This window comes from Carassius auratus, chromosome 35, assembly GCF_003368295.1.
Source record: "Carassius auratus strain Wakin chromosome 35, ASM336829v1, whole genome shotgun sequence".
In the NCBI taxonomy this organism is placed as follows: domain Eukaryota; kingdom Metazoa; phylum Chordata; class Actinopteri; order Cypriniformes; family Cyprinidae; genus Carassius; species Carassius auratus.
Window position 1 is genome coordinate 16,367,578 of NC_039277.1, and position 12,593 is coordinate 16,380,170.

Sequence of the window (12,593 nt, forward strand, 5' to 3'; positions counted from 1 at the left end):
GTTTCTGATTTAATAGATTGCTCAAAGCTACTTATATTAATAAAATGGTGCTCAGTGCCACCACTTGTTGTGAAATGAGATTGGTTTCTTTATAAAGCATGTAATGGCTTGAAGCGCAATGATATGTGTAGGTGGGAAAACACCATGACTGATGGCTGATGCGAGAGAACGTGCTGCATTTGAAGCCCTGTGAAACACCCTTCTCTGTTCCTCAGGTGCCGTTATCATTCAAACTTGAGACTTCCTCTGATGTATCCGCATCCCTACAGCCAGATAACCGTGGAAACAGAGTTTGACAACCCTCTCTACGAGACTGGAGGGGTGAGAATCTCCCAGAACACCTCAATGCCACATAACAAGGCCCTTGAAATCACACTTTAGTGACACTGTAGCAGCTACACGTGTTTATTTGATGATCACACACTGGAAGATCCTCCGTAATGCCTGTATTTCTCATGTTTATGTTGTACAGGACACAAGAGAATATGAGGTGTCCATATGAAGAGTCCCACAGACACGTCCCGTACTGCTCCAGTGCTTACAGGAAGTGATGTAAATAGATCCTGTCAACTCCACTCTCCCCACCTCCCCAACCTACAGAGGACAGAGAGGGGCGTGAAGGGAACGGGGCTGTGAAACAGGAAGTACCAGTGCAGAGATCGTTTGGCCAGTAGACGTTACTGTGGTTTTACGACATTTGTGCTCACAGCCAGAGGTTCTCATTCTGCCATTCACAAACACGCATGTGTGTGTGATATTACAAGCGCGTGAAAAACAACACGTAAAGAGTTTGCACAGTGTTCTTTCGCCTCAATACCGTGACTTGCAGGACAGGTTAACCCTGGCGTTCGTAACCCCTTTGCTCCGATACAAAGGGGTGGTGGTGGCGCTGTCCCGTGTCTGTCTGTGCCCCGTCCTGCCTGCTGTCATTTTTAAGTCTTTGTACTTAGAGCAGTTTGTAGTGCAGGTTTTAAAGTAGTATTTTTTCCTGCAAGTGATGTCCTACTGCAGCAGAGAGCAGATGATGTATTTATTTTGAAGTATATGTGAAATGTTCTCTGCTGCATTATGAATACTTCATTTTGGAGATCGAGGAAAAAAAATGTAACTGATTTCTCTAAAGAAATGTGAAAAATAAAAATCTTTTCTAACACTGATGTGTCCTGATTTATTTGAAAAGAGATCTGACAGATGTGGAGCCCCGAAGGAAAATAAATAAAGCAACATATAACTTTTACAATTCATACAATTATTTTTTTATTAAATTCAGTCCTGAATTTACTTTTGTATTACTTTCCCCCCTTAATTTATTCTGTTTTGTTCCCTTTTTTAAAATATTTTTTAGTAATACACTTTTTTTTTCTCACAATTGTGAGTCTGTATGACAATTTAGACTTTTTCCCCCCATAATCCTGGGTTTATTTCTCACAATTCTGACTTTTTCTCAATTCAGAATTAAATTAAACTCCCAGTTGTGAGTTTATAGTAGTAGCTCATAATTAGTGTATTAACCTTAGACATAAATTCACAATTTTGAGACGTCTGAATTGTGAGATATTTATTTTGTGCTGCAAACCAAAAAAAAAAAAAAAAAAAAAAATCAAAATTGCTAGTTTATGTGAGTTTATATCTCATAATTCTGACTTCTATGGAGGTGGAAACACCAGAGTCACAGCGAAAGTTTCGCATGTTATCTCGTTTCTCAGTCCACCCATTTCCTTTGACTGTTTTATCTTCTTTTGAAAACAATACGGTGTTAAATGGGTGCATTACTATCCAATTTGCACTTTCTTATACACGTTACCAAAGAATCGTTCAGCAAAACCTGATCACATTCAAGATTCAGAGACTCAGGAAAAACAAAAGCCACTGGTTGTGGCTGTCCGGAAAGATCTGATCTGATAGTCTGAATGTTTTTAAACTACCTTCACTTCCTCTTTGTGCTTTCCGTACCATTTGACTTCACCGCGGAGCACTGAGTCTGGAGATAACGCAACGTTCAGTGTTTGCCGCGTGAAGGTCAGTTAATCGGCTCCTTAATGAGTTGTGTTCAATGCAACACTTTTCAAATCACATTATCAGTGCAATATATATTTTTCTGCTTCTACCTGTAGCCTGTATTTCCTGTCCATGTCATGCATGTGGCATAAACCACTTTCACTTTTTTAATATGCAAAAGAACGCTATTTTTAAAGAATGTTATGTAATTCAAAGATAATATCTGATGAATCAAAAAGCTTTGTAAGACACTCATGGCTTCTGCAACCAGTTTTCTTGTAGTTATCAACGAAACATTTGAGGAAGGAGTCAACAGAGGAAGTGCAGTCATTTCTGTGTTTAAAAGTAACCATTTTTCTGTCTTGGCGTGATGCGGCTGTCAGTTAAACGGTCAGTTGTACTCCTGCTAACCGTCTTCGGAACTTATACGCTTACTAGGACTCTATATGAGGTGCTAACATGCCCTGGAGTGGTTCCCAGAACTCATGTGGTGTCTATAGGGGTTCGAAACTTGAACCAGACACTGTACCGGTATAACAAGAACACACCGATGGTGTTTGTGGGAGGGGTTCCACGATCAGGGACCACCTTGATGCGTGCCATGCTAGATGCCCACCCTGACATCCGCTGCGGGGAGGAGACGCGGGTGATCCCCAGGATGCTGTCTCTGCGGCAGGGCTGGGGGAGGCAGACGGGGGAGCGCTGGGCTCTGGAGGAAGAGGGAGTCAGTCAAGAGATGCTGGATGCTGCGACCAGAGCGTTCCTGCTGGAGATCATCGCACGGCACGGGGATCCTGCACCACTGCTGTGCAATAAAGACCCCTTTACACTGAAGAGTGCCCTTTATCTATCATACATTTTCCCCAAGTAAGATATCTCCTTTTTAGAGGTGCATTCAGGGATTTCATTAATTATTATTTTTTTTTGTTTTGTTCGTAAAAGGTTTTACACAAAGACATTTGTAGTCCTAATAAATATATTTACACCTATTGAAAATGGGTTCCATCGTGAGGGCCAACATGTCTTAATAGAAAAATGTAAAAATCTAGCTGCTGATACAGTCTAGAAGTGTTGTTTTTATTTGATTCAATCTTATTTGAATGTTTTACACAAAGACATTTGTAAATCTTCAGTATAATATGTATAGGCTACGGATATTTATTTCACATGGAGTTTCTTGAGCAGCAAACCAGCATATTAAAAATTATTTCTGAAGGTTCATGTGACATTGAAGACGGGAGTAATGATGCTGAAATTTCAGCTGTGCATCAATGGAATAATTTTCACATAGATTTAATAGTGCATTGCTCTTTAACTGGAAAAACGTCTAAAACAAAGGCAATATTTTGTACTGTATAAAGCAATGCCAGCAAAATCTTTCTTATTTCTAGCCTTTTTCATGACATTGCAGTCTTTCTGTCTCACTCCTCATGCCATCATCTGTCCTTACAGCTCTAAATTCCTGCTAATGCTCAGAGACGGCCGGGCGTCTGTGCACTCTATGATCTCCAGACGAGTGACTATTGGTGGCTTCAACCTGTCTAGTTACAGGGACTGTCTAACTAAATGGAGCAATGCAGTCGAAGTCATGTTCTCCCAGTGTATGGCAGTAGGCCGGAGTCGCTGTATGACCGTCCGCTATGAGGATCTGGTGCTGCAGCCACGAGCCACTATGCAGCGTGTCCTGAACTTTCTGAAATCACCGTGGCATGAAGGTGTGCTTCACCATGAGGAGGCCATCGGGCAGCCTGGAGGAGTATCACTGTCTCGGTAGGGTGAAATTACATTTAAAGGGGTAGTTCAGCCAAAAATGAAATTTCTGTCATCATTTACACACCCTCTACTTGTTCAAAAGCTTTATGGGTTTCTTTCTTCTGTTGAACATATTTTGATATTTTGAAGAATCTTGGTAGCCAGACTGCTGATGGTACCCATTGACTTCCATAGTATTTCCTTCAATACTATGGAAGTCAATGGTTACCATTAACTGTTTGGTTCTTCAAAATATCTTCTTTTGGGACCAAAGCTGAAATAAATGTATATTGTTTTGGGACAACTTGAGAGTGAATAAATGATGAGAGTATTTTAATTTCTGGGTGAACTATACCTTTAATGATTTAGGTGCCGGCCTTCCACTGTTCCTCTGATGATCCTCGCTTTCCACTTTGTTTTAAAGAAGTGAACGCTCCACGGATCAGGTGATCAAACCAGTTAACCTGGAAGCCCTCACACGCTGGGTAGGCCACATCCCAGCAGACGTCCAGCAGGACATGGAGAACATCGCACCAATGCTGAGCAGGCTGGGCTACAACCCCAAAGCCAATCCGCCAGACTATGGTCCACCAGATCCGGAAGTGATCAACAATACAGAAAGGGTATATTTGAACACAGAATATGACATACATTTAATTTTATTCAGTGAAACTCAAGAGATCAGAGTTGCTAGTTATTCAGTAATAATTTCTAGGTTTCCATGTCTTTCCTAGGTACTGAGAGGAGATTTTAAAACTCCCACGAGACTGAAAAGATTGGTACAAGTGAGTGCATGCTTTTACGTTTTTAAAGCCTAGTGTATGCTATTTGATACAGATATTTCTAAGGTCCCTAAGTTATCAACACAATCAAACTTCAGGTTGTGGTACCCAAGTGTCTTAGCTGTGAAATAGTAAACATAAGTATAATTTTCTATTGTTAGTAATATTTCAAGAGAGTGACAATGCAGTGGTCAGCTATATTGTTACACTCTAAGACATCAAAGATATGTCTCAATACACCATGTTAAAATGAAAATGTGTCAAATGGTGTTTCAACTTTATTTTGAATTACAGTATCTATTGCATTTGTAGTGTTTGAGGCTTGAAGGAAATGTACAAGTTGAACAGAAAATGTACTGTTAGTTTTCTTTTTGGCCTTGTAAGTATTAGCAACTGCAACAAATTAAATACTGTAACAAGTACGATACTCAACAAAAAGCGAATATGCACATTTATAAAAAAATATTTTGTCTACATTTCCAATAAACTGTTCATTTAAAACAAACAAATGATTTCACTATTTTAACTATTATTTCATATGACAGGCTTTACAGGGTTAAACATACTTTTTGACAAAAATGTGAAAGTCTGTTTGAAAGAAAGACAGTACAAGCACAAGCACATATTTCAAGTTAAACAATAGATGAATCAGTGATTCAACAAAAGATTTAATATTATTTTGTCAGATTTGGTAGTCAGATATTAGTAGACCATGTTAACATGAACTAGGGAAATCAAATGTCATTGCAATAATGTCAAACGTTGGTTTTAGAAATTTATTTATTTGCAGATTCCACTTTATTTGGTGTCTAGTCATCTAATGAAATGACACTATATGTCCCAATACATTTGTAAGAATATATAGGCACACTATGATTATAGGTTGCATTATGTCACTTTGTTTTTAATAAACTATATTATTTTTTAAATAATTTCTTGTTTTGACAGGGATCTCCAAAGATGGTTTCTAAAGAAGGTAGAAACTGAACAGAGTCATTGGTTGCAGTATGTGCTCGAGTTCAGCTTTGGATAACTTCACCACCATTTTGTGACATACAGATACAGAGAAACCTGAGAAGGAAATGAGGAGCATCGTTATGCTATAGCTGTGGTTACTGGGGTCTGATTTCGATGTTGCCAGAATCCATTAGAATAATAATGTGATTAAAACTTATTGTGTACCCAAATGTTGTTATGCAATAGACTGATGTCAAAGAAACACGTCTCAGGAAGGACATTAAACCCTGGACAGAGATCAACATTTTTACTTCCTGATGCTCTCAGAAGAGTATTGTTTGCTTTGTTTATCGAACAAAGCTTGCCATAATTCAGTTACACTGGACTTCCTGAACAATGCAGTTTTTTTGTCTTGTTTTGGGAAATGAGAAGTGTGATGTAGCGCTTGGTTTCGAACTGAATGTTGTTGCTATGTGCCTGCAATGCATTTCCTTGACCTAACTATTAAATTGAGCCATTCTTCTTTTCCTAGTGCCAAAATCCATTATTTTCCCTCAGTGCTTCCAAAAAAAGCATTATTTCAATAAAATATTCTTTAAAAAATCGAGCGATGTTTTATTTTGAATCCTATTTGTGACATTATTTTGATCTCGAAACATTCAGAGCCAACACTGTGCACTGCATCATATCACTACGCCTGTCCCCAACCCCCACGAGCACACCAAATAAACATATATATCTGTTTTACGTCCAAAAAAACTAATTTATAAAATGCGTTTTTGTATAACTTAAACATAACGGATATGTTGATGCTTCCCACAAAATCAAGTTTTCAAATCGAATGTCAGCAATTGTTTAAATAGTGCGTCGGGTGTAGCGGCGGAAGGATACAGCGCGTTCTGTATAAATAGTCGGACCTTTTGTTTTGAGCCGTTAGGTTGCTTCCGTGACAAGACGACAAAGACGCACGCATTTCGCACTCTTCCAGAAAGAACATTTGTTTGTAAGTATGAAGTTAAATGTACACAGACGACGCCAGATATGTCGCTACTTAAAAACAACAGTATTTTATTTGATTTGAAGCGCTGGTGGAGTCATATAAACGTGTATTGTTGAGTGGGCTAATGCGTTAGCTTTTTATGCTATCCGGCCTGGTTGTTTCAGATGACTGTTTTTGCTTTTTTTTTGTGATTTTATGTGGATTAATATGAAAATATTATACTTTATATAATTATACATCGAATTGTTTTATGTACGTTTTGTAGTCATCGCGAATTTGGCGTCGAATTATACCGCGAAACAGTGCGGTGAGGGCGGGCAATCTCAATTCATCTGCGTATTTTCTTTGAACAACATCTGTTAGCAGTCGACACGTTCTTGAACATTTACCTGATCGAAATATGACTCATTAATAGTTAATTATCAATGTTTTTGTTACATTGTTGTTTTCTGGCCATTTTCTATGGCAAAATTCGCCATTTTGTTTTCAATCGTCCGCTGTAGTTACGCCCTGCTCTTAGCTTTGTCAGCAGAAGTGATGGCGTTTGCTCACAAACCTTTTGTTTCGCTTTCTTTTGAGGTAGTTTCTAGAGAATTCTTAGGCTTGTCTATTAATGAAACCGTACTCTTCATTATTTCGCAAAGCAGCACATACATTGATGTTAATTAGACTGAATATCTCTTTCTAGCGTAAAGATGCAGATTTTTGTGAAGACGCTGACTGGCAAGACCATCACCCTCGAGGTTGAGCCCAGCGACACCATTGAGAATGTGAAAGCTAAAATCCAAGATAAGGAAGGCATTCCTCCTGACCAGCAGCGTCTGATCTTTGCTGGCAAGCAGCTGGAAGATGGACGCACGCTGTCCGACTACAACATTCAGAAGGAATCCACCCTCCATCTTGTCCTGCGTCTGAGAGGTGGTATGCAGATTTTCGTCAAGACACTTACTGGCAAGACCATCACCCTCGAGGTGGAACCAAGCGACACCATTGAGAACGTGAAGGCCAAGATCCAGGACAAGGAAGGCATTCCTCCTGACCAGCAGCGTCTGATCTTCGCTGGCAAGCAGTTGGAAGATGGACGCACACTGTCCGACTACAACATCCAGAAGGAGTCCACCCTCCACCTGGTGCTCCGTCTGAGAGGTGGTATGCAGATCTTTGTGAAGACCTTGACTGGTAAAACCATCACCCTCGAGGTTGAGCCCAGTGACACCATTGAGAACGTGAAGGCCAAGATCCAGGACAAGGAAGGCATTCCTCCTGACCAGCAGCGTCTGATCTTCGCTGGCAAGCAGCTGGAAGATGGACGCACGCTGTCCGACTACAACATCCAGAAGGAGTCCACCCTCCACCTGGTGCTCCGTCTGAGAGGTGGTATGCAAATCTTTGTGAAGACGCTGACTGGCAAGACCATCACCCTCGAGGTTGAGCCCAGTGACACCATTGAGAATGTCAAAGCTAAAATCCAAGACAAGGAAGGCATTCCTCCTGACCAGCAGCGTCTGATTTTTGCCGGCAAACAGCTGGAAGATGGGCGCACACTGTCCGACTACAACATCCAGAAGGAGTCCACCCTCCACCTGGTGCTCCGTCTGAGAGGTGGTATGCAGATCTTTGTGAAGACCTTGACTGGTAAAACCATCACCCTCGAGGTTGAGCCCAGTGACACCATTGAGAACGTGAAGGCCAAGATCCAGGACAAGGAAGGCATTCCTCCTGACCAGCAGCGTCTGATCTTCGCTGGAAAGCAGCTGGAAGATGGACGCACGCTGTCCGACTACAACATCCAGAAGGAGTCCACCCTCCATCTCGTCCTGCGTCTTCGTGGGGGCAATTAATATGCTCATGATGTTTACTATATAGGTCTTGAAAGTTATCAGACCAATTCCAGTATCATTTGTTTCATCTTAATCCTTCAATAAAGTTCTGGCATTCCTGATTCTCTTGTTTTGTCATCTCTGAAATCATTCACACACTTGTCACTTTTAAATTTACAATATGGAGTTCAAATCTGTTTTGTATGTAAAAAAAAAAAAAAAAAAAAAAAAAACCTCACTGGTTTGAAAGTCAAATGATCTAAACATTGATCCAAGTGGATTGATTTCATGCTCTTTCTAGTACGGTAGTCTACATTGGAAGTGGGTCAAAACCTTTCCAAGTTTTGGTAAAACAAAATACCCGTTTTTGTCTTGGATTTTTTTTTTTTTTTTTTTTTTCAGTTCAAATGTGGACTTCTATTTAATTATCTAATTTGCTAGAAGGTGCATTTCATGCTGGTAATATTGCACTGGGATAAAGAATCGTGTAGAATGGGTAAGTAACACCTTTTAAACGTGAAATTAAAGTTTAAAAACTTCAATCTTTAAAACTTGAACTAGTGTTTCTGTGTTGGATTGCAGTTAAGCCTCTAGATGTCGCTAAAGGTTTGTGAAAAGCCATGAGACCTTGATGCTCTTATTTTTGGAGTGGCTCTCATGTATGTTCTGGCCGTCAACATCCTTTATCTGACCCTCAAGTCATTCTGCTCTAATGGGTAATGATTAAATAACTGGTAAATGCCTCTACCTTGACAATTGAAATTTTCTGTTGCAGATGGCCTAGAAGTAATATGCTGCTAGAGAGCAACTCTTAAATCGTTGAACTGTTGTTTGTTCACCTGTTCGAGAAACTGAGAATTGTGAGAATCAGTCGAGCCAGGTCTAATGAAAATACTTACCTGGTCTTCTGAAAAAGATTGCTGTATTAGAAGATAAACAATCCAAGAGCTAAAAGACAACAACAACAAAAAAACATTAAGCTGTTGATATTGGTCTGTTCAATGAGAAATATGTTGAAGATAATGAATAGGAACTGTAAATGTTTCAAATGTGAGATCCATCTGATTTTGTGCTGGGATTAATGGAACTTTTAATTTAAATTTATATATCATAGTGTGACTGGGATTAAATTGTTTCTAAATTTAAAATGGCCAGCAGTTAATTACATTTAGACACTAGTTTCCTGCTGCGTTACAGAGTCATGTGTTTTCAGAATGAAATAATGGCTTTAATGCAGATACATTTCTATACACCGGTAAATATCATTCATAATTAATGGCTTATGTTTGTCATGAAGTTAAAGGCCCAAAAAGTTGACAAGCAAATTAGCTTGTTTCTTTCATTAGGTTTATAGTCTGGATTTTGAATAAAATTAATATCCATTAGTATCCTCTTTAAAAAGCTCTTTTGATATCGTTTTGCATCCACCCTGACTGGCATTTCATATTTAAAGGTTTTGCCTTCTTGTACACACTGGAGGAAGGATTCATTGATGTAAGATTTGCTCAGGCACTCCAAGAGTTTCCTCATATAAGCAACTCAAACATGAGACTCTTATTGTTCCTATTGCTTTGGTAAAAAAAAATTAATTAAACAGTCCGATACTTTATACTTTTTTCCTTGTTAATTTATTTTTCCTTAATTAATCCTTTACTTTTTTTTTAAAGTAATCCCTGGCAGATTATCTCTCGGAACTGTTTGTCTCTTTACATTTCACAAAGAAAAATAGCTGTCACTGCAGGCTCTAGATAAGCCATTGTGCTACATTCATATGAGTTATCAGTGGCAAATACTTGTCCAATAAAGATACAATAACTCTTATCATGTTCTTCCAGGAGCTCTGTTTCATCATTTGCCATGGCGCTTTAAACATAATATACCATGTTTTTAATAACCGTTTAACAGTACAGTACATAAACAGTGAAAAAACAGTAAATGTATAAAAATGTTTTCGCAAGCTTTTGCTTCAGAACTATTTTATTTTGGACATCAAGCTTCTTTATATAAAAGAAAATATTACTGAAATATAATTAGGCTGCATTTACTGCATAAACCCAACACTATGCAAATGTAACATGGATAGGACAATATTCTAAATGCATATAAATAACAAAATAATAAATTACAGGTTTACAAAAATTTAATACATTATTTGATTCGATGCGCGGCATTTGACATTAAAAACATGCGAATGTGATGCCTTTCCTTTTCTCTTTTAGTTAAAAAAGCTCTTCATTGTATTATTCTAATAGTGCACAAATATATGCCTAGTTGTATTTAGTTTTAATTAATTTAGACCTTTCTCAAATCTGTCTATTAGAAGTCCGTTTTGGGGACAATGTATGTACATACTTTGCTTTTAAACTGTGCCAAAAAAAAATAAAGTAGATTCGATTTCCTAAATAGTTTCTTATCTTCACTGTGGATGTGGAAGGCGTGTGTAACTACATTACCCAGAAGTCTCTGGTTTAAAGGTGGCGCTTTGAGCATCGTAAACGTGATAATCAATCAGCAAGAGCGCTGTAAAACCTGCAGGATTAGAGAGGCGGACTTTAACATCACTCACCAGCTCTAATGTACATGATCATAAAGTCAGCAGAGCATTAATAACTCTAGGCCAGAGTTTTATGGCTTTATCTTGTATAAGTGATAGTTTGTTCGTTTGCTCGCTTTGTGCTGTCCAGAGGAAATCACTTCAGTTTCTCAAAGCCCCGCGTTTGTTTGTGAAGAGAAAAGTGTGGAAATAAGGATGGCGGTGTCTAAATCTACATTATCAATCGTTTTTATAGTTCTGGGGGGGTTGGCGGTTTTATTCGGGACTGTTTTGGTGTTTGTCGGACCAATTATAATAGACGATCAAATAGTCAAGGTAAGTCATACATCTGACAGGTGCACAAAACACTATGATTAACTATTTTTACATTTTAAAATAACATAGTCACAAAAACGTGCGCTCTAGTGTGTTAAACTGAGCTCGATATGACTTTTGTCTTGTGCATAAAAAAAAACACAAATAGGAACGACCATTAAGTTATCTAACTTAATTACTAAATTAGCCTGTATTAATAATAGACAGCAATAGATAATAATAATGGTTAGTGGTTTAATGGTTAATAATGGTCAAATGTGTGCGTAATCACACTGAGAATGACAGCTTTGTTTCATTCTTTCTCTGTCAGGTTTGTTTTATTTTTAGTTTATGTATTGTTTAAAATTTTAGAATTATTGTTTTGTAAATTCTGTTTCAGGGATGTAGTATTGTATTTGACCTTTGTCACTTTCAACTCATACCGTTTTTATTATAGCCTATATTTATGTATCCCAGTTTCAAATATTAAGAACTGTTTTCACTTTATAGCTAGGTAATAATCAGAAATGTTTCTTGAGCCACAAATCAGCACATTATAACGATTTCTGAAGGCTCATATGACACTGACGTCTGTAGTAATCACAGGAATAAATTGCATTTTAAAATATATTAACCTAGAAAATTGTTCTTTTTTATTTTTTTCTAATTATATTTCACAATATTACTGCTTTTACTGTTACTTGATTAAATGCAGTCTTGATAAGCATTTCTAAAAACGGTTTCTAAAACTTCTAAATTCAAGAATAGCTTTGAATAACTTTTATTTTTTTAATTTATTTTTTGTAATACTCCATGTTGTCCCTCAAAAAGCCATACATCTGCATTCAGTAATTAAATATAAAGGTTTTAAGCTAAGCTATTTTAAATGCAGCGTTTCACACTCGGGCCACTAACCATCTTCACATCACATCTTCTCAGAATATAGAGATTAACCCGAACAGCGGACTCTCCTACACTATGTGGAAGGACATCCCAGTCCCCTTCTTTATGTCTGTATATTTCTTTCATATTGTCAATCCTAATGAAACCCTAAATGGAGAAAAGCCCATGGTGGAACAGAGGGGACCATATGTTTACAGGTAAGAATTGTTCCCTTTTTTTGTAAAACTGCTTTAGACAGAATGTATTTTTTAAGTTCAATACGAATAACTTGATCAGACTTCTCTGGACATCTAATGTTTGTGGCTGTTGAAGCCCTATGAAACTGAATGTGCATGTGGTCAGTTGTTCAGGCTGGATTACCATTAAGTCTTCCCTGAAAGGCTGAAAAAATATGTAAAAAATTTATTTTTCTTTATTCTCTAATCAGAATCTTTCCAATGTTTATTATTATTTGCGTATCTTTTAAATTATAAGAATTCAGAATTATGTCAATATAATGGCGTATAAATATATGCAAAAAAATAAAGTTTTAC

The 12,593-nt window shown here is 37.8% G+C and overlaps 4 protein-coding genes across 12 annotated transcripts in view; all 4 read left to right on the forward strand.

Annotated features, from left to right (window-relative positions):
* LOC113054631 (seizure 6-like protein) overlaps positions 1 to 1,153 on the forward strand; it is a 42,803-nt gene extending 41,650 nt beyond the window's left edge. For both annotated transcript variants that reach the window (XM_026220297.1, XM_026220296.1), the window contains 2 exons: positions 216 to 321; positions 473 to 1,153. In XM_026220297.1, coding sequence (XP_026076082.1) covers positions 216 to 321; positions 473 to 502 — 136 coding nt within the window. In that variant the 3' untranslated portion in view covers positions 503 to 1,153. The remainder of the gene's footprint in view (positions 1 to 215; positions 322 to 472) is intronic.
* A 564-nt stretch (positions 1,154 to 1,717) lies between these two features.
* LOC113054632 (protein-tyrosine sulfotransferase 2) lies at positions 1,718 to 6,020 on the forward strand. Of its 2 annotated transcripts, XM_026220300.1 has the most exons (6): positions 1,721 to 2,019; positions 2,437 to 2,865; positions 3,451 to 3,768; positions 4,175 to 4,373; positions 4,485 to 4,535; positions 5,481 to 6,020. In XM_026220300.1, the coding sequence occupies exons 2-6, from the start codon at positions 2,549 to 2,551 to the stop codon at positions 5,517 to 5,519; spliced, it is 924 nt and encodes a 307-aa protein (XP_026076085.1). In that variant the 5' UTR covers positions 1,721 to 2,019; positions 2,437 to 2,548; the 3' UTR covers positions 5,520 to 6,020. The 2 variants fall into 2 exon arrangements, with proteins under 2 accessions (XP_026076083.1, XP_026076085.1); XM_026220298.1 differs by having other exon boundaries at positions 1,718 to 2,865.
* Positions 6,021 to 6,360: 340 nt separating this feature from the next.
* On the forward strand, positions 6,361 to 8,431 carry LOC113054642 (polyubiquitin-B-like). The gene is made up of 2 exons (XM_026220331.1): positions 6,361 to 6,492; positions 7,178 to 8,431. Exon 2 carries the CDS (start codon positions 7,185 to 7,187, stop codon positions 8,328 to 8,330), a length of 1,146 nt encoding a protein of 381 aa, XP_026076116.1. The 5' UTR covers positions 6,361 to 6,492; positions 7,178 to 7,184; the 3' UTR covers positions 8,331 to 8,431.
* A 2,076-nt stretch (positions 8,432 to 10,507) lies between these two features.
* Positions 10,508 to 12,593, forward strand: part of LOC113054637 (scavenger receptor class B member 1-like) — a 30,670-nt gene continuing 28,584 nt past the window's right edge. For 4 of the 7 annotated variants that reach the window (XR_003277410.1, XM_026220314.1, XM_026220315.1 and 1 more), the window contains exons 1-2: positions 10,511 to 11,178; positions 12,097 to 12,257. Coding sequence is in view for 6 of the 7 variants with exons in the window: in XM_026220314.1 (XP_026076099.1) it covers positions 11,059 to 11,178; positions 12,097 to 12,257 (281 nt within the window). In the remaining variant the exon portion in view is untranslated. Of the gene's footprint in view, positions 11,179 to 12,096; positions 12,258 to 12,593 lie in introns of all 7 variants that reach the window. The other 3 variants (XM_026220317.1, XM_026220316.1, XM_026220313.1) reach the window with 2 other exon arrangements.